This window comes from Chelon labrosus (genome assembly GCF_963514085.1).
Source record: "Chelon labrosus genome assembly, chromosome: 19".
NCBI classification, from domain to species: Eukaryota; Metazoa; Chordata; class Actinopteri; order Mugiliformes; family Mugilidae; genus Chelon; species Chelon labrosus.
The window spans coordinates 18,591,608-18,618,559 of NC_140352.1; the positions used below are offsets into that span (position 1 = coordinate 18,591,608).

The following is a 26,952-nucleotide window of genomic DNA, read 5'->3' on the forward strand; positions in this document are numbered from 1 at the left end:
ATTCAAGGGCTTTTTGCTGACATCCGGAGCTTTTGACTAAATCAGACTAAATGATAAAGTGAACATGAATGAAAAGTGCTCAAAACCATGGAGTTATACCTCGACATTTCCATGGCAACAGGGAGAACTTGATTTCCTGATGAAACTGGTGTAAATACAATCAAAAGCAGAGTAAGACATGAAATGTGAGTTGTAGTGTGTAACTCAAGCTGCATAATGTGCTCACTGGTGTTGCCTAAACTCAAAATATTACCACCTGCATAAATCGTGCAGACGGCACAGGAAAGTCGTTTGTTTAGGGATGGTCTCGCGAGAACTGCGGACCAACACAGGCATGGAGACGCGACCTGGCTGCGTTTTAGTTCCCCTCGCCGAGAGAAGACGGCGTCGTTTTGCAGAGAATACAGCTGTTGTGCAGTCCGTGGGATAAAAAAAGAGGGCATTCAGCGTTAGGGTGCGGATATTTTCGGCTCCAGAAAAACGCTTCTTTGTGAGCATGGGCGGCGTTTTCCGTCTGTGCTCGGCCGAAGAGGGAAAGAATCAGCTTGTTTAAGGGGCAGAGAAAGAGGAGAGCTCGGGGTGTTCGTGCAAACTCAGGAAACAAGTCGACTTCATGCATGTTCTCGTTTTCACCGCTGGATAATTACTCAGCGATTAAAGCGTAACATACGCTTCTCCAACATTTCCATTCGTCCTTTTTTACGCAAGTATCACAGGATGCGGTGGAGCATCCGGAGCTAAAAATCCATGAACCCGGACAGCGATCCCCCTGGTCTGGAGAAGGGCCAGCAGGTCGGGCTAGCTTTGTCTGTTGGGGGACTTTTAAAAGGAGATCACCCTGCATGTATCACCGCCTGAGATCAAACGCGATGTGTGGACAGATAATGGATCAGCCCGACCACATCGCCTCCACCCCTGCAAGTTCCCCTGCGCCGTCCGGCATGATGGGGCGTCAAATGTGTGCTTAGGTGACTCCTCGATGTCCCGTCTCACTTTAGAGAAAGGTGAGATTGAGGCACGAAACTGTGTGCACCGACATGGATAAGCTCACCGTGATATCAGGATGCCTCTTCCTCGCCGCAGACATCTTCGCCATCGCCAGCATCGCCAACCCGGACTGGATCAACACTGGAGAACCAGCGGGTAGGTGGCTGTGCACTTTGTTTGTGCAGTATCTCTAAAGAAAGTGTGTCTTTCACATGTTATTTTCGGTACTCATGAGAGGCCAGGTGACTCTGACGCAGTGGGGACTACGTATTTAGTTGCAAGACCCCTTATAACAGCAGGGAAATTGTTAAATAAGTCAGTAAACGCATTATCAAACTCTGGACTGATTCACTTCAGTTAAATAACAACAAACTGCACACAAACTTTATGGTATGTGACTCCTTTTGAACTCTCCAGACAGAGTTATGACCTTAGTGTCATCTTAGCTGTGAGCACATTGTGCCTTTTAAATTTGTTATTGTCAAAGTGTCCAGTATTTGTAAGCTGCATGATGCTGCCACCTCCGTGCTTCACTATAGGGCTGGTATAAGTCTGGTGAGCAGTGCCTGGTGATCTGCCCAAAGAGTCCAGGTTTTGTCATGGATTGTATCCTTTACTTAGTTCTGGTAGACAACGAGCTAAATGAAGTCTCAGAACTGAGTGTAGAGCGAGGAACAAAAATGCATTTTCGTTGTTTTATAATGAAATCTACAGCACAATGAAGTGTGCAAAAAAAAAAAAAAAAGTGAAGGACTCTGAATACTAAAAGCATGCTGCACATTCAGGATTTGTGCAGAGAGGTCACATTAGTTGCTAGTAGCAGCTGATGTAACCTAGAGCTCCAATCCTCAAACAGAGATGAGGCGTAGCGCTGGCAAAAAAGACACCAAAGGACTTATGATGTGGTAACTTGCAACAAACCATGAGTTGAGACTGTGCTCTGAACTTGAGATAAAGATTTGAAATGTTCGTATGCATTACTGAAGTCAGATTTTTGTGAGTCAGAGATCTCTGACAGTAGTGATTTGATGAATGTAATGTGTATTTGGCATCCGACACCAGCAACTGTTGTTGTGGTATAAATTTAAATGATTGGGGATCCCAGAAGAGATGCATCTGCTACGTCCAGCACTTATCATCCATGACAAGTCAAAACTTGACTGCGCAGTCAGTCCTGGAATTAAAGTGCTGAGTATAGGTGCTGACCAAAACCCGCGTCTTCTGCAGCGGGGTGACACAAAGTCCAAAGATAAACATTGACTAAAACTGATGCAACAGATGAGCCAGTTTCGTGCAATGTATGCACAGCTGCCTCCATCCTAAAGCTACAGTGGAGAGGGGGGCACGTACCAGCCTCGCTGAGTAGTTATTACAGGATTTAATTTATTGTTAAAGAAATACTGTCTGCAGCTGCAAGTTGAATAGCAGTTTTTTTTGTTGCCTAATTAAATGAGCAATCACACACCGACTCTTTTTTTTTTTTTTCTTTTTTCCACTCATCAAAGTGCACTGAAGTTCAGAACAACTCACATTCTTAAGGTTTTTACCACCCATTCCTCGTTGTGAATGAAGGTGTGAAATCACTGTACTAAAAGCCTTTTGTTCCTGTCTAATTAGCCGAAAAGTAATTACCTGAAGGCAGGAAGTGTTGTTTGGGAATGAAGATGTGTGTCTTTTAATTAGGCCTCCTGGGAAAGTAATGCTTTCCACCTGGAGATTAAAGACTGGTCATGCTACATGCAGTTGTGACAGGTTTTATTTTGGCAATGAGTAGCTTAGTGGGCTTGTAGAAGTCAGTGGAAGGACTGTGTACAAGTGAGGCTTTTTAAACAGTGAGAAAAAGTATGCAGTTAAGTAAGACCAAGTGTGAAGTTGTGTAACTTTATGTTCCCTTTGATGTTCAGTTGAGAACATACTGTACACCGCTAGTGATTCCAACAGCGCTTAGTTTCCTTTACATAGACACTAGTAATCCACGAATAATCAAATTAACAGCCTAAGTTTTTGATCCCATAATTTCTCTTTGGTTCAAATAAACCAAATGAATGTGTGCCCTAAGTGAGGTAAACATCATGTGACAGGATTAGTTTCCCGGAGAGACAGAAACATGGCGACAGCAAAACAATGAGTTGTTCAAACAAAAAATCTCTAAGAAGTATTGTCCATGTAAACGTAGTCACTGATGCAAACGTGCTTTTTCGTGCTGCTTTGTCAGTCCTAGTGCTTCGCCTGCGAGCTCTGAACAGGGCCTGAGATAGGTGGTGTGCAGTCTTGATTAAGCACCCGTTCAGGATGGCCAGTTTTAAAATGCAAATGCACTAATGCAAGGAAAGCACCTTACATCAAAGCTGTCAGGACTCATTCAGGAGTAAAGAAATAAAATACTCAGGAACCCTCAGTCATCATTAGATGCATTTGTTTGCCAGTTTTTAATAGGGAGATGATGAGTTCTTACATTTTAAAAATATTACATAGATATAAAAATGTTGGTTTAGTATACTAGTAGTTTGTTTTTATCCACCAATCAGCCACAACATTAAAACCACTGACAGGAGAAGTAAATATAATTGACCATCTTGCATCTTGGGAAACATTTGGACCTGGCATTCATGTGGATGTTACTTAGACATGTACCACCCACCTAGACCAGACCAGGCACCCCCATAGCACTCCTTGATAGCAGCAGCCATCCCCATCAGGATGCAGCCTGACACAGACTCACACACACACAAAAAAAAAAATGGTTTAGGAACAACTAAAAAAAAACATGAAAAACATGACAAGGTGTTGACCTGGCCTCCAAATCCACTACATCCCAAACTGATCAAGTATCTGTGGGATGATCCACAGAGGCCCCTCTCCTCAACCCACAGGACACCCTCAGAAGGCCCATTCTCTGATGAGTCACAACTGTTTTGGAGACACAAGGGAGACCTACACAATATTGTGTTTTGCCTGATCGGTGAACAGTTAAGTAATTTAGGGAATAATCAGAGCATGTCTCTGTGTCTTTCCTTCTTCTTGTTTTCATTTTGTGTTGGACACATCACTGCAGTTGGTGGGTCAGACAAACTGCAGAAATCAAAATGCTGCATTTCCATCCTTAGACCATTAGGAGAAATCAGAGATGAACATCCGTTGAGTGCTCCTGGCAAAGGATCATATGCGTTCTGTGAATTCACTCTAAACTTTCCAAACCATTCTTCATGCTCTGTTTCAAATCCAGTGTCTTCCCTGTTTCCCCTTTATCCTATTTTAACAAATAGCCATCAGTTGAGAAGTACAACACGCTCTTTGTAGTAGCCTATCTGTCTTTTATTACACGCATGAATTGAGAGCTCAGTTTAGTTGGACCCAAGACTTCAATGGTCGTCTGATTCGGCATTTGCTGGGAAATTAAAGCGCTGTTTACATTGTCCCCCACCCTGTTTAATGAGAGGATGTGGTCAGAAAGAACAGGATGTCCTGTGTGTAGGGGGAATAGGTCAGACTGCAGCAGTGTGTGGTTCAGGCCCGATACTGCTTTCAGACTGGTCGTAGTATCAGCAGCAAACGTTGATTCTCCACCGGCTGGGTTTAAATGGGCCTCAATTGTACTTTTAAAAAAAAAATACGTAGAAATGTATAAAGCTTCCATGTCCTCTTGCTAGGCGCTTATCGCTCTCCGAAGATAATTCTGGGAAAGAAAGGAAGGAAGGAAAGAGTGACGGTGTGGGAGGATTATAATTTAGCAGCCTTTCCCGTTCTCATTACGTGCGCTGCGTCGTCTGGAGCCTCGCGCAGCCGGACTGGACGCAGGGGCGAGCAGATGCGGCCTCTGCTGGGCATCCGAGTGTTTGTGTCTGTTACACGCAGAGACCCTCCTGCCTGGCATCACGGCAGCCACGGGGCTTTGTGAGACAGGACGCCATTACTGGACTTGTGGAGCCGAGCTCTTCATTTCCTCTGCTCTTTCCTCCCCCTCTGTGTGCGCAGCGCTCTGGTAGCTCGGGCCAGAACCTTAAACCGGTGTTTGACGTCATATGTGAATCACTGGAGGGGTCACTGCTTGCTGCTGGCTCACTGCCCGTCAGCTTGTTTCCATAACAACAAGTTCCTCGGCCCCCAGTTACTGTATGGGAAACGGAGAGACTCCCGGGAGGTCATCGAGCTTCACGCCCGCTCGGCATATTGTCAGATTATTATAATTATGTCATATGTTGCTGTTAAGTAGATTGTGGTTATAAAAAGCAGGCAAAAGCATATAAAATGATTACATTTTCATCATTATGGGCCACTTCCGAGTGGCGTTTAAAGCCCATGAAAAGTGTGTTGTAAGTAATTTTGCTAAAACATTAAAGTCTACTGAGATTCAGAGATGGTGGAACTGTAATAGAAACTTCCAACTTTGAAATAATAGCTTGTGATATCATCTCTTAGTCTAAGAGACTAAAAAAACGTCTTTAAGGGCCTTTAATGTAACAATATACAGGTAGACTTTTAAATCGACTCAAAGTCTTTAAAATGTCAGTACTTCTTTCTTTATGTTAAATCAGCATTTATTTCAGACTATGTTAAAGCACAGAACACAGAACCTCATCTTAGAGGACAGCTGGGTGATTAATGTGGCGCAGGTGGAGGGACAGTTCTGCTGGAAAGACTTGGCCGCAGTTCAATGGCGTTGAGTCACCTGGAAGAATCAATATGTTCTATAATTAGATTTGTGCCAAATCAGAAGCGACTGACATCTCTCCATCTGACATTTAAACCTCGCCTTCTTCCTCGTTTCTCTCCGTCTCTCTCTCTCTCTCTCCAGGCTCTCTGACCGTAGGCCTGGTCCGGCAGTGCCAGACCATCCACGGCCGAGACCGGACCTGCATCCCCCCTCAGCTTCCCCGAGAGTGGATCACCACGCTCTTCTTCATCATCCTGGGCATCATCTCCCTCACCGTCACCTGCGGCCTGCTGGTGATATCGCACTGGCGCCGCGAGGCCACTCGATACGCCCGGTGGATCGCCTTCACTGGAAGTAGGCCCCTCTCATTCCTCTTCGATCATAAGCAGCTCTCTCGTTTCACCCGCAAATTTGTATTTATAAGACATTTACGCGCGCATGCAGATATTGACAGGTTGTATTTGAATCCATTTCTAATTTCGACATGTCAAACATGTCCACGCAGCATCCACTCCACACTATGTATAGACCTAATTGATTTTCTCACCTTCTGCAAATGACTTGCTGAGCTACAGAATATTTCCATTAAACCAGACCCTGCAGGGGTCTGAAGTGGACCTAATTGTCTAAAGAAGCATGTATTCAGCAACATGGAAGGAATAGGTGTGTTATGGCTTCCCAGCATGCACTGGGGCAATTATCATCATCATCATCTTCTATGTTCTTGGGTTGTTACTGGTGTTGCCTTGATTTCCAGCGTCATCAGAGCTGTTGAAATCTCACATAATACTAAACTTGACTGCCTGAAACACTAACTACTGTATGTCTCTGAAACCACACCTGCAGTGGCTGAGCAGTATATTTGATTTAAGGTTCAGCTTAAAATCTCAGCATCTGAGGACACAGCAATTTAATTTGGTAACCTATATATCTGTGGCAAATTTGGGTAAAAATGTTTGTTTGTGACCCAGCGGTTACCTTTCAGATAGTCGGCAGAGCTAATGTTCAGCTGCGGTCAAAACCACACCTGCACTTTCTGCCACAGGAGGTGCCACAGAGACCAAAAGAGAGATTGACAAGATTGCCATTTTAAGTCATAACGTGACTTAGCCCAGACTGCACAGGTCTAGACGTGTGCCCAACCTTAAGCAAAGCCGACGGACCATATCACAACATGTTCTGCACAAGACAGCCTGATATAAATGTCATACATTATGTAAGGCGCATCAAAAATCTTAAACATAAATCGTCTGTGTGCAGTGTGCAGCTGTTACTCAACAAGATTTATGAATCCCGAAATATCAAGCTGAAACTTCAGCACCGTCAAAGAGAAATGCAGCTACAGTAGAGGCAAGCATTCCCAATCATGGCTGATAAAATTCTCCTGAATGGACTCATCTTTATGTGACAGAGACTGAGCTTAGAAGAAACAGTTTCATTACTTGAAAGCTGGTAATTATGAAGACCTTGACGAAGTGCTGGGGAGCTCAATCTGATGATGGATGGTTTCTATTTTTTATAGAAAGGAGACAAAATTGGTGTGTATTAAAGAGCAGTGGAGCAGGAACTAGGCCTCACATGGCTCTGAATACAGAGAACCTTGGAGCTGCTTCTCATGAGAGGACACTCAATACTGAGTGCTGCAGGTTATAGTTGCAGAAATTTTGCCTCAGAACATTACGCATAGAGTCAGCCGAGTTGTTTAGTTGTGGGGCTTTTACATTTAAAACCATTCATTTGTTACTTTTAACTATGAACTTCAAATGTTTACGTATCACTTTTAGCCGTTTTAAGCATTTGCTAGTTGCTTGCAGCTACTTCACCGACGTCATTATGCGACTGTTTATCCATTTCAACATTTCTGCACAGGTTTTCACATGCACTGTGTTGCAATTTTTAAAAAAATCATTATTTATCTTCTTTTATTAATTTTGACTAGATGAGCCACACCCGAGTCCTTCCACATACGTCTGCAGAACTATCTCATGTTGGGAGTCGCTGGTCTAGGGACGATTTTAATGCTTCTTCCTCCTGTTTTGTCCCGTCACAGTGGTCCTGTTCTGCATGGCTGCTCTCATATTCCCAATCGGCTTCTACATCAGCGAGGTCGGAGGCCAGCCGTATAAGCTGCCCAACAACACGGCGGTGGGCTCCTCCTACGTGCTCTTCATTCTGTCTATATTCTTCACCATAGTGGGACTGTTGTTTGCTGGGAAGGTGTGCTTGCCCGGCTGACGTACACTCCTCCTCCTCCTCCTCCTCCTCTTTTTGAATCCTTGGGAAAAACAGCACCACGGGAGGTAAAATTCTGTTAGAACTGACTCTCCTGTTTTAGAAGCGTCGTTGATTTGCAACAAAACTGAGAGGTGCCTGTTAGTGTTTTTTTTTTTTTTTTCCTCTCCCTCTCCTCTTTTGGATGAATTGTCACGATGCTCATAGCTGGAGCCGAAACAGGTGCGATCAAACATCCGCGTGTTGTTCAGAGACTGAGCAGGTGCAGACGTGGTCTTTGTATGCCCAGAACGATGGGTGTGAAGCAAGGTAGGAGAAAACACTTTCAAGGGAGCCTTAAGAACAACGCGGCCATCCTCGTGAAAATCAATGACGCATAAGCCCTCTTTGCGTCTCCAACATGACGCCGATTCTTCCCCGACAGCGGCCACAAGTGAGGATCTACGACATGTACAATGAAGTTTCACTTCTCTACACACTTATTTAATACTTAATTTGTAAATGTGTTTTTTAGGCTGAATGTGTTACAGACTTTTCCTGCTATTAGTATGTGTTGGTGGATCACGTTGCCTTAAAGATGTGTTAAATAACCACAATATTTTTGGAATCTCAGTTGGCGGTTTCAGAGCCATGGGATCAATCCAAGCTTTCTGGAAGCATGAAATCATTTAGCATTAAACATGTTCTGTTGTAAGTGGAACGTAAAAGGCACCATCATCATCATCATCATCATCATCATCCCCAAAATAGTTACTGATCTGCTCTCTGATAGTTGCCAGTCGAGCTCTTCCATTTATCATACTACAGTGAATTGTTGAGGTGAGTAAAGAGGAGCTGCATCAGCGGTGACGGTGTGAGAGCAAAGGCTGACATCAACAGGTCTGAGCTGATCCGGGCCTCTCTGTCACAGCTTGGTTCATTTCATTGACGTAGTGAATTTATTATTCACCTTGTTAGAGCGTTTTCTGTTGTTCAAACACCGCACCAGAAATGACTTGATCCATCACTCCTTGTTTTATACGTCTGAGGCGCTGATGCCTACAATGCCGTGTAAATGAAGAGGCCGTGTGTGTCATTGTCTAGGAGCACTGGGATGTTTGTGAATGAGCATGGAAGATGTGATCTCATTAAAAAGGACTCATTGGAATACAAATTGTCTTATTTGTAACATTTCTATTAATTGTGATTCTGTATGAATGTGCTTTTCCCAAGCCTGGAGAACGGACGCAGCAGAGTACACGCAGTGAGGAGATTAGACATCACTTGGTGAATTTTTATGGCTTTTCAAAGACAAATGTTTCAAGGTGGAACAAAGTTTTTAGCATGCCCAAAAGTAATCTTCAGTTTTCTGTAGATGCTTTTGCCTTAGAGCTCGTCGGGAGCAGAAGAAGTAACCAAAAACAAAAAAACTAAAAAATAGTTTTTCCAACTGTGATTATTCAACACTTACATGATCCATGAATGTGTTTCTGCCATTCTACTGCGCCTATTGTTAAGGATGCCATAAAATAACTTGTCAGTGTGTTTTTCTGAAAATATCCAGCCATCTACAGGTGACAGTAGCAGGAATCCACTTGTGTGTGAAGGTCACATCCTAATGGGGCCAAGGCCGCCACCAGTAGTCATGTCCCTACTGCTGCTATTTTAAGCACATCAGTTTAAGTGTAGCTACCTTATATTGCTGCTCATGAATGTCTGCTGCATAATTTTATACCAACATTGGATAACCATTATATCATAATCTTTAATTTTACCAAAAGGAAACGGCCTATGATTCACCCAGAGTTTCATACCCAGAGGACTGAAAGAACAGACCGTGTCACATAATAGCACTAACTGATGAGGCAGCGGCAGACCAGCTACTCGTGTTCTGGGGTAAAATTACTGTTTTGTCAATGAAGTCTGGTGGGTTTGAGGAGAGCGTAGATCAATGTAATAGCTTAAGTTCCCAACCATTAAAGGCCGAGGGCAAGGTAAAGTGGTGATAATACTCTAAATATAGCCGACACTTCAGCTGATACAGATTTTTTTTTGGTGGCTAAAATACACTTTGTTGCTGACACTTTACACAGCAGGTCATTACTTTTCTTTTCCTTTTTTTTTTTTTTTTGCTGTTACTCCTCTCCACCTCTCCAAATTGGGGCTGTGCTGAAACCCATCTAGTCTAGGTAATACACCGACTATGAGTAAGTACCTCATACAACACTGACCTCCAATGCCCCCCCCCCCCCCCCCCCAGAACCTAAACCATCCCTTTGGGTGTTACGATGAAAGGGCTCAGATAAGTTGTTGCAGCACTGAAACACTTTTAAGCTTTGGTTATGTGGAACAAACTTTTATTTCATTTATTGTATTATTACAAAAACATGTAACTAACATGGCACAATGTTAGAATACGTTTATGTGTTCTTTAAACATCCAACAAAAAAAAACCAACAACAAATGCAGCACACGTCAAACGGACACTGTTTAAGCTTAATGCTGTTTCTATAGCTCTAAAGTAACATTACAAGATTATTACATTTGAAGTTCTTCAGTGTAGTTTTGGCACAGATTAAATCACAGCAGTATGACAATCAGCATGATGCAGTGCACTGACCATGCCTATGAGAACCTGTTCACACCACAAGAGGGCGCAATTGGTCCAGTTTAACTCAGACCTCTTAGTGCACCTCCTGCTGTAAATCACCATGATATAGATCTCCAGTCTGAAGCAAGACAGATTAAAACGATAAAACGCTCTTCTCTTTTAAATGAGTCTTCAACAACCATTTTGTTATTTGCCAAACCCTTCGGAACATATGGCAGCAGTATACCTGACTTTAGTTTCACCGGTGTTCGCTCAGAGTTCAGTCTCTTTCTTTAACACTGTGGGTCAGCTGTGGAGGGCTGCTTCAGGCCATACTGGGGCTGCTGTGCCGCAGCTTGGCCATTCGCGCGGCTACAAGCAACAGGACTCCGGTGTGCAGCTCCAGGCCGTAGGACAGCCAAGCCAGACCCAGAGACCAGCCGAAGGAGGTGGTCACGTAGGCCAGACACTCCTGGCCGACCTGCCTCTCCGTCTCAGCCAGGGCTTTGTACGAGTAGATGATGTACAGGCTTGCACCGCACAGAGTCAGCAGACCTGGAGATTGACAGAAAAAACAAACATTTAAACTATCTCCAAATTCAGCTGAACATTATTTTGATTTGTGAAGTTCAGGGACGCTGTACACAGCTTTTATATATATATATATATATATATATATATACACAATATCTTGTCAGGTGAGAAACAGCTGTTTCACAGTTTTAAAATGTTCATCCAAGGCCATCTATTCTGTTCATCAGCACAAGCTTGCATTGTAGGCGATTATAAAGCGGGAATTTGCTGTGTGCTGGGAGCTCATCAGTAACATCAAGCCACTCATGAAGCTACCCAAAATCTCAAATTGTAAGAGACAGGAAATGCTCTGATGACGCATGTCACTGTCTGCTGTCCCACGGCAAACACACAGTCGACACGATTGTCACAGTGTTGCTATTGGAAACCCTTTTAATTTTGACAGCTTGCTATTGGCTTTAAGGGGATGCGAGTGGGGCTGCCCAGGGTGGGCCTAATAAAGATTTTATTACAATTACACCCCGAGGTGCAACAAACTAGGAATATGATGAGGAAACAGCATCCGATGTCTCATTTTTATGCACTTTGCCACAAAGAGCAAAGGAACAGAGGAGCGGGGAGAGAGACGGCTGGGAAATGACCGAACTACAAAAGACACAGGAAGCTGACAAACTCCATTAGTGGATGCATGACTGATGGGAAGTTAGTTCCGATCGCACGTATTTGAGCAAAAAGTCACTGGTGTGCCTCTGCGCTGTAAAACCTTAACTGCTTTCCTGTATCTTCTGAGAAACTAAGTGAACAGATTGCAGGTTTGGACAGTTTTTAATAAGAGAAGTCAAAAAGAAAAATATCCACTTAGGTCCTGTGAAGCTGTATGGGCATATGTAGCCATTAGGTGGTACCACAGATTGCAGTGTCAGCATGTTGACAGCTGGTGCACCACTTTGGTTCAGACTGAAATGGACTAATGGATGGATTGCCATGAATGTTTTTACAGATATTTACCAAATACCTTTGGGTAATTCTCTGACCTTCTATCTTGCAACATCAAGTCAGATACTGTTTTGTCCACTGTGGTTTATGACTTAAAGCCAGTTGTGGACACCATTTCTGCAGATTAACTGACAATAGAAATAAAAGCTGTGCCTACTAATAGTATTATTGTCGTTACGACACCAAAACCTCTAGTCTTCCTGCCTCGTTTCTGTAATTACATTATTTTATACTTTCAAGCATTACAACCCATACAACAGCAACAATAATATATTAGTGTGTATTATCTTTTACATATTAACATAAATGGCTTTGTAAATGTTTACATTACAGAGCAAACCTTACTCAGGGTGTACACCACACTCAACATGAAGTAGAAGAGAGGCGATAGTAAAGCCCTGCAAGGAGCTCAGACTAATACTCATTAGATGTTTAATGGTGATGAGGAAAGTGTTTCCAGCATCAGACTGAAGACAGAACACGGAGCAATTAACAAGGACTTGTAATTATCATGTTATATATTTAATTATCTGGGTGTTGGTATGAATCTATATTGTGTTCCTGATTCTTTCACATAAAAAGTCTCACCCTTTGGTGTCAACACACCATTCCAGGTTTATGTCAGGGCTTTATTAACATAACATGCTGACTGAGGACATACTTTAAGCATGCTCAGCATTAATTAAGTGCTCGGTCCACAATATAACTGAATCACGAGCGACAGAAAGCTGAAAACAAACAGAGCACAGAGAAACACTGGAGTACCAAGCTAAAAAAATAAAAAAATAAAAAATGTTAGGACTTGGACAGGCAACAAGTTCACAAGATGACTTTAATCTAATTGGAGCCTTTATTCCATTCCACACATTACCATGTGCTGCTTATTAAAGGGAGACTAAAGAGTCTCTCTGAGTAAGTGTTCATCCATCACATGATCCTCTTTATAGAGGTCATAAGGCGTTGGATGGAGAGCACCCGAGAGATCTGGGGGACAGAGCTATTCCAGATGTTCAAGGGTCACGTTTCTGTACACAAGAGTAACTTGATTATTGTTAATACCCAGACTGACTAAACAGCTTTACCGTCCTTAACAGTAACCTAACTCTCCCAAAAAACACAATTACATCTTTTGTTAGATGCAATTAACTGAGTTTGCTGGGTTGTTTTCCATTCAGTTTGCTCTGTTACCTTACAGCAAAAGAACCAGCCCTGTTAAATTTGATAGAACTATATTTACTCTGTGGAGCCATTTTAGTCTGGATTATATAACCAGGTTAACATGTTACAGGGCAGCTGCAACATTTAGAATATTATCTCGTTAGGCGCTCTTTTTTTCTTTGGTCCCTATTGCACAGTAGACGTTTTAGATGGCTCTTTCAACTTCGCTGTTAAGAGGTTAAGAGTTCTTCTTGATGAGTGGCTGGACGGGATCCATTTTAACGGCTTTTAGCTCTCTTGACGTGTGAAGCAGAAACAGTAAAATTCATGTTAGATTCAGAACGGTCTTCATTCTCCGTGGCATAGATTAAAATGCTGGAAACATTCCTAAGAGTTTGGTCTGAATGTCGCAGCAGAAATTGAGGCACCTCAGACCGGGAAACGCATTTCCAGTCTTCTGCTGTCCAGTTTTGGTGAGCCCTTTGCCAATCGTAGCCTCAGTTTTCTGTTCTTGGCCGACAAGAGTGCCACTGGGTGTGGTCTCGATGTGTTGTGCATTCAGAGATTCTGCCTCATACCTCATCTACTCGTACAAGGCCCTGGCTGCTGCACACCGGAAATTTAAATGACATGTGGTCATTTAAATTATGGCTGCCTTTCTGCCAGCTGGAACCAGCTCTGGTCATTCTGCTCTGACCTCTGGCATCAACAAAACATTTTTGCCCAGCCAACTGCAGCTCACTGGATATTTTCCCTTTCTCAGACCATTGGTCGTGTGTGAAAATCCCAGCAGATGAGCATCGTCTGAAATACTCAGACCAACAACCATGCCACATTAAAGTCACTTCATTCTTCTTTCCTCCCTGTCTGATGTTTTTTTTTTTGAACTGGACATTTGCGTTAACAAGCAGTTTAACGGGTGTACCTTATAGGGTGGCACTTGCTAATGGCTAAAAACCACAGTTTGGTCTTTAAGAGAGAACCAGGTTGGTTCCCATCCTAGATCTGATCAGGAACCACAGAATTAATTGCCCTGTGACATTTTTCTGTAGGTTATTTTATGTGTTACATTATTTTACTTTCATGTCTCCATTTTTAGGGTTTAGTTTTTGCTGATTCAAGTGGCATGGTTGTATGTGTAGTGGCTACTTTACATCTTATAGCTACATTAATGAGATTTTGCCATTTCAGGACATTTCAGAACAATTTTGTCTGATGGAACAGAATTTGCAGCACCATAAACAAATATGTTTTTAGACTATGCATTTTCCATGTATGCATCATAAACACATGAATCCATAACTTCATTATAAAATTGCCATTGCCTGCATGTCAGTGTTTCTAATATTTTTCTAGATTAATTGTACATTAATTATTTATGTGATGCATTTATGATATTTTTGCAGAACCAATGGAGTGGATGTCTCAGGAAGCTTTGGCAGAGGTCTGTAACCACAATGTGTATACACGCACAGCATAAACTGGGATGTCGTGAAACAGTGTGAAATCCCTGTTGTTTCTCCCTAAAGCACAAAAAAAGCTCCAATTACCCATTTGACAGAATACAGTGTGAGGGGCTCTTTATATAACTGACCCAAAAGCACCTGCCTTTTCATGCATACTTAACCAATATGGATAAATCAACCTGCCAGTCAGCCTTGGCTGCTATAATAAACCTCAGTCCCTTCAGTCACATGAGGTCAATAGCTGAGGTCAGATTCAGTGCCGCACATAAAGCACTTGGGCCTGTTCAAATTAACCGCATGGACTTGCTTTACTGCGTCACTTGCTCACGTACACATAATCCTACATGGCCTTCCAGTGCATTAATCAGCGCATTAAATAATGTATGAATGGAGACTGGGACAGTAAATTATTACCTTTGTTCACATTTATACTTGCAATATGATGGAAGCATTTCTTTGTGAATGCTAGTTCACTGCCATGGCTCGGTGGACTTAATGGAACTGAGCCACCATTTATTCCACCTGTGCTTTCTCTACTGTGACAGGACAAAATGCCTGCTGTCCAAAACAGTATAACAAAAATATATTTTTTGTATTTGCTCTGCTCTTCTCAGTCTTCTTCCTTTTCCTTTCTTAGCCACCCGTTCCATCTGAAACATCACACGGACTGTGGGACCTGGTTATTTACCGTATTCAGTGGAGTTCTATTTAAATTCATCTGAAAGCCGTTGCTGTAACTTCTGTTCTTTGTTGTGGTGCAACGTGGAGAGCACACGTCTGAGGTATCCTGTCCCTCACTGTACGCAAATTTATTCCCATCATGTGTCTGGACAATTAACTCTTTTACATAACCACCTAAGGGCTCCTGCTTTATTTAACAATGAGGTCAATGATGCAAAGCGGAGCTGCTTTGATGCAGCTTCTCCTAAAATGTCACTTCAGTGTTTCTACGCCAATCCAATTTTAAGGGTCATAAAATACATATTCTGAATAGAAGAGGGGTATTGTGAGGCTGCGTACAGTGCAGATGATGCTATTTCATGTATTGCCAGTAGTAACACGGTGGACTGTGGTTTTTATTTTAATGGATCTGTCTTGAATGGGTGGTAAAATACATCAGCTTTTCCCCTCACCGCACAAAGCATTGCCTTCAAGCATTTACTGAGGCGGAAACAACTGGACCTGACCTTCTGCCTCCAATGCAGCAGCAGCAGCAGCTTAGCATGAATACAGAGAATGAACTGAACCTTAACTTACTGCGGATGAAGAAGTAGGAGGCAGTGCAGGTGAGGAGGACCGGGCTCCTGGCCAGGGAGCTGACCAAACCACAGATGCCACCAAACAGCAACAGAACCAGGCTGAGGGAGAGCACTATCACTATTGCATTGTGCATGACTGGATAGAAACAGATGGAATATGGAGCATCAATGGAGTTACGACTGCCTTGACAATGAAATGGCATTACTATGTGATAAATAAAGGGTTACATCAAAACTGGAGGAGAGGGGGACTTACTGCGTTCAGTAGCGGTGTATGGAGAGTGGTCCGATCTGAAAGAATCATTAGCGTCTGCGTCCATCCTCCCACCTGTATTGGTATTAAAATTGAGAATTGAAAAAAACAAAACAAACAAACAAAAAAAGCCAAATTCCATTTGCAGTATAATGATGACATTTTAGATTGGTTGAAATCTTAATCATTAAGACAAAAGTTCGGTCACCTTCGTTGATGCTCCACAGTCCCCAGTGGGAGCTCGTATTGTCCAAGTCACACATGTTCATGGGATTCACCTCTATGATGTACCAGTAGTCGGTTCCGAGAGAAGTCGCCAAAAAGGCGAAGCTGAGAATGCCGCAGAAGCCGGCTGTGATCACCAGAGCGCCGAAACTTACCTTCATCCTGTACAGGTGAAGGTTTAATTACGCGTATGAACCGGATCGCTTTAACCCGTGCGTAACGCAGCTTTCCCAGCGCTGGTCCACTCTGTCAAACGTTTACGCGCTTATTATGCAACCTATAGTACAAAAAAATATATATGGCATTTTGTTTATCTAAAAATCTTTACCATCGGGTAATTAAAATGCCCGCAACGATGAACTTGTTTTTGTCTGTAAGAGTGAATCCACACAGCTGCGCAGAGACGGCAGACTGCCTGAGCAGCAGCAGCAGCAACAGCAACGGCAGCTTCTGTCTGGGAGGGACGTGGATTGATCAGGAGGCACATGTTTACGCAAGGCACGTAATAAAGGGATATTGGAAGACTCTCCTGTCGCTTAAATAAAATGAGACAGAATAAAAAAATGCATGCAACCCGAGACATTTCCACGGGGTTGCCATAAATCTAAACATATTACCAGCACGAAAATAGTTTCCTGAAATGAAAAAATGCTAGACCTCCTCAAGCTGCTGCTACTCCTTAGTAAATTGCAAAATAACACAAATAATACAAAAACAGGTAACCAGAAGAACAAGTTTAATGAATAAAAACACATGGAAACAGAAAGCGTTTAAGAGAACAAGTATACAACATGACAGAGAAGAAACAAAGGCGTCTGCAAGACGTGTTAAAAGGACAGTTCACAGAGAAATCAGTCTGTCACTTGGCAGCTACAATTAATCTCTCACACACCACCCATCTCATTCATCTGCATCTATTTTGGTGTCACTCTTCTCCCATGGCTGACTTGATATCTGCCTTTTTCTGTTTGGCTGCCTCTTCAAACCTAGCCAGGGCCTCCTTACACGATTTCATCTGTGAATGAAAGAGATGAGATCTGAATCAGAATTCAGGAGACGGTCACTTTGTTCTTACATTTTGCAGACGTTATTCACCCTGGGGAATTATTTCAATCATCTTGCAAGTCCGTACAGGACAGGAAAATGCCTATTTAAAAATGATGTTCAAAGCATACTTTTAACAATCTTGGTGCATTATAGAAATAAATGGGTCTCTCTTATAGAGTACATACAAGGATGAACTTGTGCTTCTCTTTCTGTAGTTTGAGCATTTCCTCCACAGACAGCTCTTCTACGCTTTTCTTCAGGTTGATGAAGTGGCAGGATGACGAATGGGACCTGTGCTCCTTTCTGGCAACACAATAAAAAACAGGGGGATGAGGGGAGCCACATTTAATGACAAAGCAAATACATGTTTGGTTCCTTAGTACAATTCTGCCACCTTTAGAGAAAACATTATCACCATATACACACACTGGCCAGTTACGTGAGTATGCTTGTTCAAATACGCATTCATGCAAATATCTAATAAGACAGTAATATGGCAGCAACTCACTATGGTTTAAACTATCTGCTGGGGTTCAAACCAAGCATCAGAAGGGTTGCATGATTGTTCGTGCCAGGTGGGCTGGTCTAAGCGGTGGGGGTGTAATGTTGTGAGGAATATTTTCTTTGTGTACTTTGGGTCTCTATTTAGTATCATTTAATGCCACAGCCTAGCTGAGTATTGTTGAAGACCATGTAAATCCCTTTATGACTAAAGTGTACCCATCTTCTAAAGGCTACTTCCAGCAGGATAACATGCCTCACAAGACTTAAATCCTGGTTTCTTGGACATCACAATAAATTCACTATACTATAAATAGTGTCAGCCACAATATTAAAACGTTTATATTATTGAGTAATTCCCCCTTATGCTGCTAAAACAACTCTGAGCCATCGGGCGTGGACATGGAACCTGTTCCTGATCAGTTTTTGTGACGTTGCAAATCTGACTCATGAAGTCAGTAATGCTGTGACCTTACTCTGGGTCGTCGTCGGGCTCCCAGCCCTCCAGCTCTTTGAGGCAAAAGAAACACATGGCGACATCTGGGCTGTTCTCTGAAGGCGTGTGGATGAAGCCAGCTTTCGCCATCTAGAAGAGAAAATTTGCATACCAAAAAAAACATTGGAAATGTGATTAGTAAATCGATTGAATAGCTGGGTCAACAACTTTCCATGAAAGTCAGATTTAATGAGCAGACTCATTGATTGCTCTGCACATAAACAGTTCTGAAGAGTGACTGATCCTTTTTGAAGGCAAAACATTTTCATTTAAGCTTTTCAGACATTCCCTTCTCTGTTTCACTTATATTTTTGTGAAGAGTTTTGGACACAACTAAGAGACAAAACAACCTTTTATTAACCAGCTGATAAATGGAGAAACTAATTACAGATTAATAAACAACTCAATAGCAGTTACTTGCAGTTAATGTGTTGGTTTCAGCGTTTTAAATATGATGATTTGTTTTCTGTAGATTGCTGTAAATCAAGTGTGTTTGGGTTTAGGGACTGCTCTTCTGCTTATTTTTCAAGAATTTTATGGAAATGTTATAGAATCAATGGCTGATCAATTATCTGAAACATAGTTGGGAAATTAGACCATACTGAAAACAATCATCAGATGACCAAGTTATGTTATTAGGTATTCCCTCGGAATTACAGGTAATACTGTAATACCTATAGCAATATCTACAGCTACTTCTTTATCAGCTGACGCTCAAACTAGAGTTTCCGATATTACATTTGAATCTACGGCTAAACTTTATGTAAGGTTACAGTGCGTTTAATTTGAATAAAAGCGTTTATGTTTTGAAGCTAGCTGCTGTTGTTGTTGTGTTAGCAGATGAGTGCTAAGTCGCGGCTAATCGTAGCTAAAGTCGACCGTTTTCAACGTTCACTCACGTTCTCCGGGGTGCACATGCAGTCTTCGTTGAACGGCCAGCCCTCGAAAGTTTTCAGCCTGTTCTCAAAGAAATACATTTTGGTATGCTCTTCGCTGATGGGGTCCATGGTATCTAGAGTTAAAACGTACAGGTATAACTTCAGCCCAAACCTGTCTGTCACCAGCTAAAGCTACTGAGCTACAGGGCGTTTTTAAATTTCGGGCGAATGTTGTCTCCGGCTGTTTTGATTGGTGGACACAGACTATGACACAGACTAATAACGTCACATAATTTCTTCTTCGTCGGTTAAAGGATATTATTGAAAGTGCACAAGTACACCCCCTACTGTTCTCAAGCCAGCCGGATATTTAGACCAATAATTGTTGAGTAAAGACAACAAAACTGTGACTATTTTTACTTAATTGTAGTTAAAATTTGACAGGATAGATTTCTCTCATTCTATACTCTTACCCATGAGCACAGAGACAGAGTCAAGCACGAATTTTGAGTACAAAGGCCGTTCCGCCATCCAGTCTCCTCACTTCCGGTTATCAAAGTTGGGTAATGTAGTTCATGATCGTTATTGGCTAAAGACGCGACGCGCGAAACTTTTCACATCCTCTGTCAACAACCGGTATTTTGTCACTTTCCATTTTATCACGCCTCGCTCAGCTAACAATGTCAGTGGTGTGCTAAACATACTTATGACTGCACACTTAGCGGCTTCTTCTACTACGGGGTTGTCGCCATGGAAGGACGGTGTGCTGTTGAGACTTGGTCAGAGTTTGGGTTTTCAGGAGCGTCAGACACACTGAAAGTCAAGTTTGGTTTTGGAGCAGATGTGTTCGTCTGCACTGGCAACGAGGTCTGCGTCTTCGATAGTAATGAGAGAAAATTGAAGGCAAGAAACTGGTTTACATCGAGCACGCATCTCGGTTACACTGCAAAGCTAATTCTGCTCTGAATTCATCTAATCGGTTTGCATATTTTCTGTGCCTGACTGTTGTGTTGTTTTGTTGCAGGTTGTCCTCCAGTTGCCAGCCAATGTGAGTGACCTGGTTTGGAGCCATGATAAGCAGCTCCTCTATGTTGCATGTAGGAGTGGAGTTTATTGTGTCAGTGCACAGTTTCTGCAAGACAGGTATGAACTTTCCCATTAGTATGGCTCAGTTTGATCATACATACAGTAGTTGGTCAGCGTCTAATATTCTCATTCAGTATGACCTTTAATCCCTGCAGGGCTCAAAGCTCCCCAGCCGATGCTTCTTCCAGTCCAGCTGAGCTCAAAATCTCCTCAGAGTCTCTGGTTGTTGGAGCAGACGGAGTGTCATCTCTGCTCCTTGTTGACTCTGTGCTCCTGACCCTTTGCCAGAGAGACACGTCCTGGCTGTTGACTTTGTATAAAACACCCAACCAAGCACAGTCCAGCAGCTATGAGGAGCTCAGTTCCTTCAGTCTCCCCGTGGTTGAGCATGGTAACACTGAGTCAAAGACTGAGCAGCGAAGGAGGTCTGTGCTTATTTGTGTCCATTGTGGTGATGTATCAGAAGCACCTTCAGCTCACGGACACTACCACTTGGAGTCTGTCCTCTTTAAACTCTTGTTTGGGATTGAAGCTGCACTAGCCAAATCACCAGTTATACTTTGTGGTCTTCCAGACGGACGCCTGTGTTTCCTCCCTCTGCATCTCCCGGGATCACAATTTCGAGTCCTACACAGCCTTGAGCAGCCAGTCGTGTTTGTTGGAGCATCTGCTGTCATGGAAACAAGTCCGGGGCATGCACAGTGTTTGGTTGCAGTTGGTGAACACGGCAGAGTGGTCGTGATCAAGACTATCAAGGGAGGACCAGAGGGAAAGGTCAGCATGGCCGGTTTTACTGAGGGCTGCGTACCAGGGCCAGTGGCATGTGGCTGTGTGGATAAAAAGTGTTTGTACTACAGCACTGGAGCAGACCTGTTGGTGCTAGATCTATCAGATGGATCATCTGGGAAAGAAGGCAAAGAAATGGATGAAGAAACATCCAGAAAGGCAGCTGCTGTCCTCCAACACCCCACCAGTTTAAATGTGTGCAGAGTCATTGCCTTGGCTGAGCCTACATGCAGCATTGCAGGTAAGCAGACTTAAAGTGCTTTCATTTCACACCACCTCTGAATAAAAATAGACCTCCATATAGGTGTGAGAACGCATTTAGAAGACTTGTGACTTTTCTTTAAGTGTGTTCATATACAGCATGAGCCAGCTGCTGCCTTATATCCAAAATATAACCAAATTACAACAACTAGGAAAATAAAGATAATTAAAAATCTATTTAAAAAATTGATATTTCATGTCATGCAACAGTGATCATAACAGAAACTGGTGTTTTTAAAGCCAGTAAAATGTCTTCTGATGCTGTCATTGATTGATTTATTAGTTTTGTTTGTTAGTAGCTACAAGATACATAAAATACTCTCCCTACTAGTGTATAGACGAGATGCTCCTTGAGTTTAGTGATGATTAATACATGCCGCTCTATCTTGTATCATTGTACCTTTGCTTATATCGTTTCTCAGTTGTTTCCTAAATTTACTTTTTCTCCTTACAAACCAGGTGACTCTCAGCTGCTGGCACTCTCAGTCAGAGGGCAGCTCCAGAGGATTCGCTTACCTGTGCCGAGAAAGATTGCAGAATTGTCCAAGCAGCCTCCCACACAAGTGGGCCGCAGTGTCCGAGACCTCCTGTCTGCTATTGGGGATGTTTGTGAAAGGTAGGCCGACGATTTGATTGTTGAACACTGGAAGGATGTACAGCGGAGATTTATTGAATATATGCGATTTCCTTGCTTTCTTTTAGAGCATCAGCGCTGAAAATGGCCATCACATCCAAAAACCAAATTCTGAGGCACCTGAATCAGGTGGTCAACATCAGTTTCCTGCTGATAGCCAGTGCAAATACTGTTACCATGAAGGAGAAACCAATCAGATGTCATGCCGTGACTAGGTGGAGCAGATTGCTTCAGGAGGACTCCTTGAATCTTACGTGTATCCTGCATAATTCAAGTCCATATGTCCTGGAACGAGGCTGGACTCTGAGCATCACAGTGTTTCCTCTGGCCTGCTCTTCAGCCACAGGAGGGGAAAGCTCCTCTACGAATTTCTCATTCCCTTTTTGCAGTCTCTGTCCAGAGGAAACCTTAGAAGTGTCACTTCCCGTAGCAGCTTCAGGCGACACATCTTTCCCGATGACTGTGAACTGCTCACTCATTTTCTCACTCTCAAGTCTCCTGGGTGAGGAGGAGGAGGCGGCAGGCTTTCCTTGCTCACAGAGTAGTTGTATCACTTTGCCCTTGAACACACTGACAGTAGACTGGTTGCATGCCCTGCAGGTGAACAGTCTCGCAGCCAACCAGAAAATGATTGCATCGCAATCAAGCGGCTTCGCGATAGACACCATCAAAGCTTTTTTAAACTCACGTCGGTTTAGGTGCAACGGAAGAGTGGACAGTGGAGGAGAGAACGCTTCAAAGCCTGAGAAGTTTTCAGCAAGGTTACGGGTGTCATCGGAGTTACTGAGAGGGACACTGGTGTCGAAAAGTTCAGAGATGGACCTGAAGTCGGCTCCTCAAAACCTCTGCCTCTCTCTGCTTGACTGGCTGTTGTCTGACGGTCCTGGGGGAGTGAAGACAGGACACCAAGGGGACAAGACGGCCTTGAGCAGCGAATCAGTCCATGCTCGAGGTCCAAATGGAGCCACGGTCAAACTGACTGCAAAGGAGGTGAACCACTGTTATCAATATGAAACCTCTTTACTGTGCCATTTGAAAAACCGTGTTGTGAAGTTGCGATGCTCTTTTGGTCTCCAGATAAATCTAGGGGGGGAGGATTCCCTGGCCGCAGTAGAGGTCCAGGTTGAGAGTTCATCTCTAGCAGCAGTTTGTGGACTCCACCATGCTGTGCTGCACCGGATACAGGTACAAACACAATGTCAAACGTAATAGCAGTTTGAGAAACTTAAGAGCCTCAGAGCACTGCTTTTGTCCCCGTCACTTAGCAACTCTCTCTCTCTCTCTCTCTCTCTCTCTCTCTCTCTCTCTCTCTCTCTCTCTCTCTCTCTCTCTCTCTCTCTCTCTCTCTCTCTCTCTCTCTCTCTCTCTCTCTCTCTCTTCCCCCCCCCCCCCATCCATCCATCCATCCATCCAACCCACTTCTGCCGCTTCGATCTTTCCCCTTCTTTCTTCTTTTTTTCCTCAATGAATAGCAAAGATTTGATTTAATAAAGTGCACAATAGAAACAGGATGAGATGAATGCTGGAGATCTGGATGAGATGAGGGAAGGACAAGGACTCCAATGAGCTTAGCCTTGGCCCAGGATGTAAAGGTTGGAGGTGAACGGGGTGGGAGAGGGTTTCAAACCGATGAGAACATATTTAAAGGTTGACAACAATGACATGATTTGCTGATGGAGATTGTGGAAGAATCTCAATGGATAGGCTGAATAGGCCATAGTGAGGCATAACCTTAGCATCGCACAAGCTATTCAATTAAATCTTTGTTGTTCACAAAGAAGGATGTGTCTACTGATTGAAATAATAAGGTTTTGTCTGCCACTTGAATGTTTTAGTAGAGGTGCAGACAAATGTAAAGAAGCAGAATGCAAATGTACATTTTTTTTTTCAAAAACAAAAACAGAACACACCCAGAGTTTGGTCCAAGCCATGGACTGCATGGACTGAGAGAGGGGTTTGTACGCTCTATAGAAAACTCACTATTGTATTACCTATACAAAGCCTAAGGGAGAGTTTTGAAACACTATGATAACATGGATGGATGGAACCTGAATTAATGTATTTTATTCCCTAATCCTCTGCTGCAAACTCAATTTTATTTGGTTATTGAAAATTCTTGCTGCATTTTCTTAATGATTACAGCTCCAAATAGACAAGAGAATGTCTCTGGATCGCCCTACACTCAGCATGACCCCATCAGGCTTCAGAATCATATTTTATGTCCCTGGTTTTAGATGAACACATGAAAGAGTTTATTTGAAAGTCCCTCTGGTTGAATTACTGCTCTGCTTCTCGACACAGACTCTGCTGCAGAGGGCTCCGGAGAAAGCTGCTTCCATAAAGAGCGTGCAGACTTTAGGTTTAAGACAGGCACTGCAGCGGGCAGAGGTAAGAGCTGCGTGTGCTGAATTTTGATCAGGAGGGCTGCAACTATCCATTGTTGTCATGTATTTATATTGTCAGCTGTACATTATGACTTGTACCAGCCAAAATGCTAATGCCCAAAATTGTATCTTTAAATATATTAAATTACTTATCCAGTTATTTTTAAATCAAGATCATTTTTATGGTTGAGTTTTTTGAAAGTCATATAAGCCGTTTTAAGACTGCAGATTCGCAGTCTGTGAAATATCGTCAAAACTAAAGAATCTTTCATCTCCTCCTTTCTCCTCCTCTTAATGTCAACAGATCCAGCAAAGTCAAATCTCAGGAGCTTTCAGCGTAGGCGTGTCCACAGGGCAGGTGACCCGATGTCTCCTCAGTGTCTACCACGATCTCAGAGAAAATCCTCTCCTCATAACTTAACACCTACACAGCTCCTTGTAGCCTGGTTTGGAGGTCTGTAATCTGACTTTGCAGCGAACAGATGTCCATTCACAGTCCATAATAACTGCCACCGTTAATACACCTTTATATCACATTATAAAGCGGCTGCTGCCATTTTATATTTCTCACAAAGAAGAACTTGTGGCCCGACTTTGAAGATGCCTTTCAAAGAAGATTAGTTGATTACATGACAACAAGACTTTATTATTCTTATTTTATTGTTCACATTCTACAGCTTTAGTCACCCACATCAGATCAAATTCACATTACAAGCCAAAAGATGACTAAGGACCTCAGATGACCTAAAAATGTAAGCATTACGAAACTGGAGAACTGAGTCAGGTGGTTCACAGTCTACTGATGTGACAGACATGTAGGTGTAACCGTGACATATGCCACATTGTTGCTGTGGTTTCTTCTTGGACATGGCAAGAGGGACCCAGTTACCGTAGAATGCAGTATGTTTGAATGAAATGTAGTTTTTGCAGCAAGCTAGCATAATAGTCCGCAATTAAGCAGTTGCAGCATATGTAGAAGGTACAGAACTCTACTGTAGTTATGGTAACCCCACATCAACCAAGACATGCAGCAGCTTGTGATCTGAAGCTGTGGTGATTTTTTTTATATTGGAAATGGTGCCTTTTTTGTTGGCCTGTGCTGCTGTACAGCATATACAACGGTCATTACAATTTAAAAATGTTTACAAAGAAATAAAACAAGCTGATCTGAAATAATGGACTATAAAACACAGGATGCCTCTCCGTGTCTTATCTTTATAGATCTGATTTGTCAACAGACCTCGCTGTGGCAGCTGTGATATGAGGAGCCTGTCATCGGGATGTCATGTGTCGCACCTTGCTATAACAAGCCATGCTTTTTATTACAGGCTTGGTCACATTACATCAAGAAGGCAGGAAATTAAAAAAAAAAAAAAAAAAGTCGATCACATTATTTGCTGTAGTAGGCCTCCATGCCGGTGACAAACATGACCTGAGACAGTACGGATTATATTTTCGACTGCCATTGTTGTCAGCATGGCGCCTCAGGAACGCTGTGGACTCAAGGATGAATCGATTAGATTTTGGTGGTCAGAGGTCACTGTGTCCTCAGCCATCATGTTGTGGCCCATGACTCAGGAACGCTCTGAAGGACTTTCTTCAAATTTGTTGTAAATGTTAAATATAAATGTTAAATAATCTTTTTCTTTTCTTTTCTTTTTTGCTGGTTAAAAGTCAAAGGGCAAAGCAACTGTGACTCCCAGAACACATTAACTGACTTTAATGTCAAAACACAAATGATGACATTTGATCAAAAGGATCAACTTCACTGTGACATTAGTGTTCTGCAAAATGCACCAATCAGCCACAACATTATGACCAAGTAAGGTGAAGTAAATAACACTGATCATTTTGTAACAATCCAATGTTCTGCTGGGAAACTTTTGGACCTGGCATTCATGTGGATGTTACTTTGACATGCACCACCCACCTAGACCAGACCAGGCACCCCCACCCCATAGCAATGACACTCCTTGATGGCAGCAGCCATCCCCAGCAGGATGCAGCCTGACATAGACACACACACAGAAACAGTTTAGGAACAACTCAAAAAACACGAAGAACAGCACAAGGTGTTGACCTGGCCTCCAAGTTCACTAGATCCCAAACTGATCAAGTATCTGTGGGATGATCCACAGAGGCCCCTCCCCTCAACACATAGGACCCAAAGGCCCACACTAACAACATTGTGTTGCCAGACACCACAGGACACCATCAGAAGGAGCATGTCCATTCTCTGATGAGTCACAACTGTTTTAGAGGCACAAGGGAGACCTACACAATATTAGGAAGGTGGTCATAATGTTATCTCTGATTGGTGTATAACTTACAAAATTCCTTCCAAGTTGCAACATACGTTCACTTGCCCCTTCATTACGTACACTAGTGAAAACAAATACATTCTCTTATAACAGTCCTACATTAAATCTCAGCTTTATGGCTTTATATGTCGAAACAGTGTCAGAAAGGTGATAATTCACCTGTATGATTTTTTGTAGTTTGTGGTGCTGTTAAACTGGATTGCATTAAACACTAAAGTGTGTCTG

At 42.8% G+C, this 26,952-nt stretch overlaps 4 protein-coding genes across 4 annotated transcripts; 2 read left to right on the forward strand and 2 right to left on the reverse strand.

The window, feature by feature from the left end:
• Nucleotides 1–231: 231 nt before the first annotated feature.
• LOC311504848 (modulator of smoothened protein-like) lies at nucleotides 232–9,026 on the forward strand. The gene is made up of 3 exons (XM_084568180.1): nucleotides 232–1,143; nucleotides 5,783–5,995; nucleotides 7,692–9,026. Exons 1-3 carry the CDS (start codon nucleotides 1,038–1,040, stop codon nucleotides 7,874–7,876), a joined length of 504 nt encoding a protein of 167 aa, XP_084424306.1. The 5' UTR covers nucleotides 232–1,037; the 3' UTR covers nucleotides 7,877–9,026.
• A 1,199-nt stretch (nucleotides 9,027–10,225) lies between these two features.
• On the reverse strand, nucleotides 10,226–16,867 carry tmem235b (transmembrane protein 235b). Its single transcript, XM_084567492.1, has 4 exons — nucleotides 16,317–16,867; nucleotides 16,112–16,183; nucleotides 15,854–15,991; nucleotides 10,226–10,997 (listed from the first exon to the last, which is right to left on the reverse strand). Exons 1-4 carry the CDS (start codon nucleotides 16,492–16,494, stop codon nucleotides 10,768–10,770), a joined length of 618 nt encoding a protein of 205 aa, XP_084423618.1. The 5' UTR covers nucleotides 16,495–16,867; the 3' UTR covers nucleotides 10,226–10,767.
• Nucleotides 16,868–17,040: 173 nt separating this feature from the next.
• Nucleotides 17,041–19,623, reverse strand: birc5a (baculoviral IAP repeat containing 5a). Its single transcript, XM_084567491.1, has 4 exons — nucleotides 19,277–19,623; nucleotides 18,358–18,467; nucleotides 17,566–17,683; nucleotides 17,041–17,348 (listed from the first exon to the last, which is right to left on the reverse strand). The coding sequence occupies exons 1-4, from the start codon at nucleotides 19,382–19,384 to the stop codon at nucleotides 17,259–17,261; spliced, it is 426 nt and encodes a 141-aa protein (XP_084423617.1). The 5' UTR covers nucleotides 19,385–19,623; the 3' UTR covers nucleotides 17,041–17,258.
• A 299-nt stretch (nucleotides 19,624–19,922) lies between these two features.
• On the forward strand, nucleotides 19,923–25,598 carry faap100 (FA core complex associated protein 100). Its single transcript, XM_084566929.1, has 8 exons — nucleotides 19,923–20,158; nucleotides 20,280–20,398; nucleotides 20,497–21,368; nucleotides 21,848–22,004; nucleotides 22,091–23,012; nucleotides 23,100–23,207; nucleotides 24,324–24,410; nucleotides 24,711–25,598. The coding sequence occupies exons 1-8, from the start codon at nucleotides 20,006–20,008 to the stop codon at nucleotides 24,825–24,827; spliced, it is 2,535 nt and encodes an 844-aa protein (XP_084423055.1). The 5' UTR covers nucleotides 19,923–20,005; the 3' UTR covers nucleotides 24,828–25,598.
• The last annotated feature ends 1,354 nt before the right edge of the window (nucleotides 25,599–26,952 follow it).